Source organism: Oncorhynchus kisutch, linkage group LG2, assembly GCF_002021735.2.
Source record: "Oncorhynchus kisutch isolate 150728-3 linkage group LG2, Okis_V2, whole genome shotgun sequence".
In the NCBI taxonomy this organism is placed as follows: Eukaryota; Metazoa; Chordata; class Actinopteri; order Salmoniformes; family Salmonidae; genus Oncorhynchus; species Oncorhynchus kisutch.
This window is the reverse complement of record NC_034175.2, coordinates 67,855,829-67,861,746: the sequence shown is the minus strand read 5'-3', so window position 1 is coordinate 67,861,746 and position 5,918 is coordinate 67,855,829. Positions and strand designations below refer to the sequence as shown.

The following is a 5,918-nucleotide window of genomic DNA, read 5'->3' as shown; positions in this document are numbered from 1 at the left end:
ATTATGATACTATTCAATATTCTGCCATATTTGCAGCCTACAACATTGAAGATGTATTTAGTTCAATTTACATTAGACTACTTAGGTTATTAGAATTTTACTAAAATGAGTTAACACATGCAAATATAACATGGTACGAAAAAACATTCATACTTTTTCAAATGTATTTTGTAGGTCAAAATACAGTACACTTGCACTGAGTTGTGTGTGTAGATTATAAATCCCTTTCCTACCAGGGCTGGGATTTCGGGTTAAATATTCAAAATGGCGGACGGAGGAGCAGCGAGTCAAGATGAGAGTTCAGGACCAGGTAATCATTACAGCATTTTACATATTCATACTTATATTCAAAAACTATTTATCTGAAACCGTTTAGCACAGGAGAAAGGCGACCACAAAATAATGTTGCTGTTGTCCGCATCATCATATCAATTAATTCCCCGCTAGCCGATATTTGACAGGGGGAAACAGGCTATATAGTATTGCAGTGCGACGGCGAAAAAGAAATGCATATAAAAAGACATGCCTTTGATTAGACCGCTGAACGCCGCTACATATTCATACCACTGTCTAAAAATACGATTTAGCATATTTTATTAGTAATCGGCGACGTGACTGTTGTTTTTATACATGCCATATTCAGATATTGCTCAAATACAGTAGCGGTGCTAGCTTGATACGGTGGTTAGCTTGGCTGCTATAGCTAGGCGATCGGCTTTGTGTTGATGCTTATTATTGTGGCGTGAACCTTCTTGGAGGATGTTTGCATATTCATTTTTTTTTTTCCACCAACAGTCAGCGGCTGCGCGTACCACACGTTACAGTAACATAATAGAAAGCCGAGAAGCTAACTTGCTTGATGTCGCTTTTATATGCCTATTCTCCCCAGCCTTTGTGTCCGGTGCAGTCGTTGTAGCTGTTGTGTTATTCATGTGGGCCTGTCCGACCGTAGAGAGAATGCGGAGTTCAGCATTTTACATGAACTATTCGACACAAAATGTCAACCTTTTTAGCTTGCCAGTTATAGACAATGTCAATTTCTCATGTTTTTAGATTGAAAAGTAGGCTAAACCATATCTGTTTCATCCATTGTAGGCAGATACAATCTGCCCATTTTCAGCACCTAGTGCGTGAGCTAGTTTCACTGACATCAACAACAGCACTACTTTTCTTTAGCATAAAAGCCCAAACCCTTTATGAAATGTTTAGCATATATTGTCGTTTTTAGGACGTATTGGTCAAACCCTTTATGAAATGTTTAGCATATATTGTCGTTTTTAGGACCTATTGGTTGTGCTGCCTATCTCCCAGGTGTTTTAGCCTTAGTGATGAATAAACGAGTTAAACTATTTATTTTTAGCCAAAATATAGCTAGCTAAAATAGTTACATAAAGGCTGTTCCTGCTACCTTAAATACAACTAATAACATTCACGGTCGACACGAGAGAATTTGACCAGGAGACATGCCCTGCCCCAAATAACCGAGAACAACTGATACAATTGTATCTTTTGTTGCCGCCATTGTCTCGACTTTCGCGATGTGGTTTTCAGAGTTCGGATGAAAGATTTGAAGTTTCGCCCCAAACGCCCGACTCACTCTTGACTTGCTTTATTTTGTGTGTGCGTCTGTATGGGTGGCGTTTGTTTACGCAGTCTGAATATATTAAAAACTTAATTAGAATGCCTAATTCGGGGAGGTTTCCTATATTTAAAAACAGTGCAGTCGATCTCTCCGCCTCTCGCGTTTAGAATGATTCCCGTCTTCAGTGTAGGTTTTGAATGCCGTTTTTTTAAAGCAATCCATGTCCGAGAGACTTAGGTTACCTGTGCCAATGTTTTTCCTGGGGAGAGGTAGCGAGGCCCACTTCCGTGACAGTGAGGGGCAGAAGAGAGGCACAACCCATTAATGTTCTCGGTCTCATTTTGTTTAAAGGGCAGCAAACGGCTCCCACCCATTTTCTTTTCACATTCCGCTGTTTCACCGTGATAATAAACACTCCAGATTAACACAGAGTTGCCGAAGTAACCTACAAATTGTTTGCTCTCGACGTGATGTATTTTATGATGATTTTGATGAACTTTTATGAACATTCTATCTGGCCAGCAAACACATTTTCCAAAAGATTCGTGAACAAGGCCATTTTCTGCTTAGGCTAATGTTTGTGTGTGTCAACATTGTAGTTGTTGGTTACAACATACATTTTAAATGATTAAACATACGTTTATTCATATCGCTGTGTTGTGAAACCAGGCTGTCCTTGTCACTGTAAAACATCACTTGGGGTGGTCAATTTATTTTTTTGTTGCTTTGGGAAGGATAGTGTGTTTTTTTCCCCCTGGTTTACATTCACTTTAGCAGGTTTGACTATGTAATTTCTTCCATCCTAGCCAAAGTTCCTCATCTACTTGTATGCGACTCACTATATCAAGGTATTTTGGTACTCTGTCTATCCTACACTCACCATTCATAGTGACAATAGTGGTAGGTGGATTGTTTGTCCAGATCTGCAATAGGCTAACTAGCAATCATACCACACATAAAAACATTCAAAGCTGCATCAATTTTCAATATGACTCCACAAGAACAAATAGGAGTAGCTGATAGGCAGCGGAGAGGCCAGGTGCATCATTGCGCATGAAATCATTAAAAAAGCTCTCCTATTGATCTTGTTTAGGGACAATACAATTATCCTTCCTAGGCTAGCCTACAACACAACACAACAATGCAATGAATAATTGCATTATTGTTTTCAGGTGAGTACAAAATTCTACTCTAGGCTGCATTGAAAATGTCATTTGAATAACGCCACAAAGTCCTGTGATTTGAATGTTTAATTCCATTTGGATCAGTTACTCTCGACAGTTTATGAGGTCGAGAAAGGCACAGTAGCAGGCCAGTCTGGTTGTATTTTCACCTAGAACCTAATGCTTCAATATAGCCAAAATATTTGTAATTTAACTTTTTGACAAATACAAATATTCTCACACTTTTGTCCATAATAGTCTCATCATGTAGACTATACGTGGACTGTATCTGCGAGCGGTTGACTAGAGCGCGCGTGGGCACATTCGCTATACCTACGTGACATTTTTAGTGACAAAATCATCAGTAGTTCTAGAGTTGAAAATGCAATGGAAACCCTTTTCAAATGTATTTTTTATTTTGAACATGAGAATTTAATTGAAAAAGTATTTTTCTGTCGTATACTATGTATTTACACACTGACTTTTATCCGCAACAAGTTAATTTGATGGAAACAACTTGTTTTTTTTGACCAAGTTCACATTTTTTTTATTCATTTTTTGTTGTGCGGGTTACAGGTACATTATCCATTTAAATGTTTACGTTTATAACATGTACTCATAGGCTCCCACTCAAAAGAAGAAGGGAAACAATTCCAGAATACATAGAGAGTTTAAGTAAGAATACATTTCAGTATAAACAGGAAAAGAAAAGAAAAACATGTGGGCCTCCACTCCCAACCTTCCATTCCCCCAACCATCCATTTCCCCAACCTTCCATTTCCCCAACCATCCATTCCTCCAACCATCCATTCCTCCAACCTTCCATTTCCCCAACCTTCCATTTCCCCAACCTTCCATTCCCCCAACCATCCATTCCTCCAACCATCCATTCCTCCAACCTTCCATTTCCCCAACCTTCCATTCCCCCAACCATCCATTCCCCCAACCATCCATTTCCCCAACCTTCCATTTCCCCAACCTTCCATTTCCCCAACCTTCCATTCCTCCAACCTTCCATTTCCCCAACCTTCCATTTCCCCAACCTTCCATTCCCCCAACCTTCCATTCCCCCAACCATCCATTCCCCCAACCTTCCATTCCCCCAACCTTCCATTCCCCCAACCTTCCATTCCCCCAACCATCCATTCCCCCAACCATCCATTCCCCCAACCCCACCCAGCCAACATGTCACCATCCAAAGATTAAAATAGTAATATATAGTGCTGCCTGTCAGCAATAATTGTCTCTGATTGATTGAGAGATTCACAGAGCTATCATCATCATTAAGTAAATAATAGATACAAAGCATTGAATATTTACATTCATGCACTTCAAAATTAATTTAGTAACCTTTCCCCAGAAGTCTTTATCAGCAGGGCATTCCCACATCACATGTGCCTATCTCATTTAGGGGACACAGTGAAGAGTTGGGGGAAATTTCATTGTGAAACGTTTCCTTGGTGTTAAATACAGTCTATGAACTAATTTAAATTGTATAAATTGACGGTTCGGATTACGAAATACCAAGGCCATATTTTTCCATATTCTGTTCCAGTTAAAGGGTTGTTCAGATTCAATTAGATCTGTGGACCATACTTTTTTAATGGCTAGCTTAGAATATGAGCTTTCCAAAAGTTGTTTATACATTATAGAGATCAGTCCTTTCAGGAGCCCAGATATATTTTTTAAATAAGTCCAATCATTGGATGGTTCGGTATTTGGGTTTCCCAAGGGACTCCACAGACCAACATAGATTACCTAAATTGTAAATCTAGAAAAAAGGAGTTCCCTGGTAATGTGTATGTATCTTTAAAATCTTGGAATGTTCTCAAACCATTACTGTCCATGATATCTGCAAGCGCACGGATTCCACATTTGGACCATTGGGGGAAATGCTAAATGTAATTGTGTTAGCAATAATAGGACCAAAGCAAAGTTTACAAAGTTTACATTGTAACTTCAAATATATATATATATAAGTTTACATTGTTTAAGGGATATATATATATATATTATACAATGTAAACTTTATATATATATATATATATGAGTGAAGACCACCTCTTCCAGGGCAGTAGGAGACACCATATTTCTTTCTACTCAGCCAGGGGGCTGAAAAATAATGTCTGAAATACAACTCTGATGGGAAAATGTACATATCGTTTGTTGTAAATATATTTTAGAATATTTGCATGAAATTTGGTCGCCAATTGGATGCAAACCTAGTTATAGACACCCTAAAGACTCTGGCAATTACGCTAGTCCGGTGTCACTTTGATTATGCCTGCACATGAATGGTTCACCAGCAACCGCAAACATCTAAAGAATAAGCTACAGATCAGCCATAACAAGCTTGTAAGAATTATACTTAAACTCATGTGGATGTTGAGCATTTTAAGCAGCTAGGCTGGCTGTCTGTGGAAAAAAGACTAGTATTAATTTACCTTGGTCTAGTCCACAGAATTATCACGGACTCAGCCCCCAGGTAACTATCCAACTATTTTTCCTTTGTTCGAGATGTCTACCAGCATAATACTGGAGCCAGAGACTTTAATATTCCCTGTTTTAAATATAAGAGTTTATCTGGTAAGAACACATTTTTATATTCCGGTGCTGTTGAGTGAAACAAACTAACACAGCAACCCAAAGCCATACCGACCATAACCACTTTAAAAAAATAATGTCAAAATCTGGCTGATGGCTGATGGAGACGTTTTGAATGCATCTCTGTAATGTAATGTGTCTGTATCTATGATTTCCCCCCCTGGCTGAGTAGAGAGAGAAATATGGTGTCTCCTACTGCCCTGGAAGAGGTGGTCTTCACTGATATATCCCTTAAACAATGTCAACTTTGCTTTGGTCCTATTATTGCTAACACAATTTCATTTTCACATTCACCCTCCTTACTTCCTCCCAGTTTTACATCTCCACCACCCCCATTCCATCCCGAGAGTTCCGAACATGAATATTCATGAATGTAAACATAGTAATCGTGAATAATGCATTCTGTTCAGTAATAGATGCAGGGAATCAGAAAGGTGTGCATGAAGTACATACAGACAAGCTGTTCTAGAGTGGGAGTTAGAGAGGAGCATGTCATATGCAGATAGAGATGTTCTGTAAATGACTCAAATCAGATGGTTAGTGAAGGGCGTTTCCATGTAAAAGGACCC

General features: G+C 38.9%; 1 protein-coding gene across 16 annotated transcripts in view; it reads left to right on the top strand.

The window, feature by feature from the left end:
• The first annotated feature begins 258 nt into the window (after positions 1-258).
• LOC109870506 (POU domain, class 2, transcription factor 1) overlaps positions 259-5,918 on the top strand; it is a 31,746-nt gene continuing 26,086 nt past the window's right edge. For all 16 annotated transcript variants that reach the window (XM_031800454.1, XM_031800490.1, XM_031800484.1 and 13 more), the window contains exon 1: positions 259-310. In XM_031800454.1, coding sequence (XP_031656314.1) covers positions 265-310 — 46 coding nt within the window. In that variant the 5' untranslated portion in view covers positions 259-264. The remainder of the gene's footprint in view (positions 311-5,918) is intronic.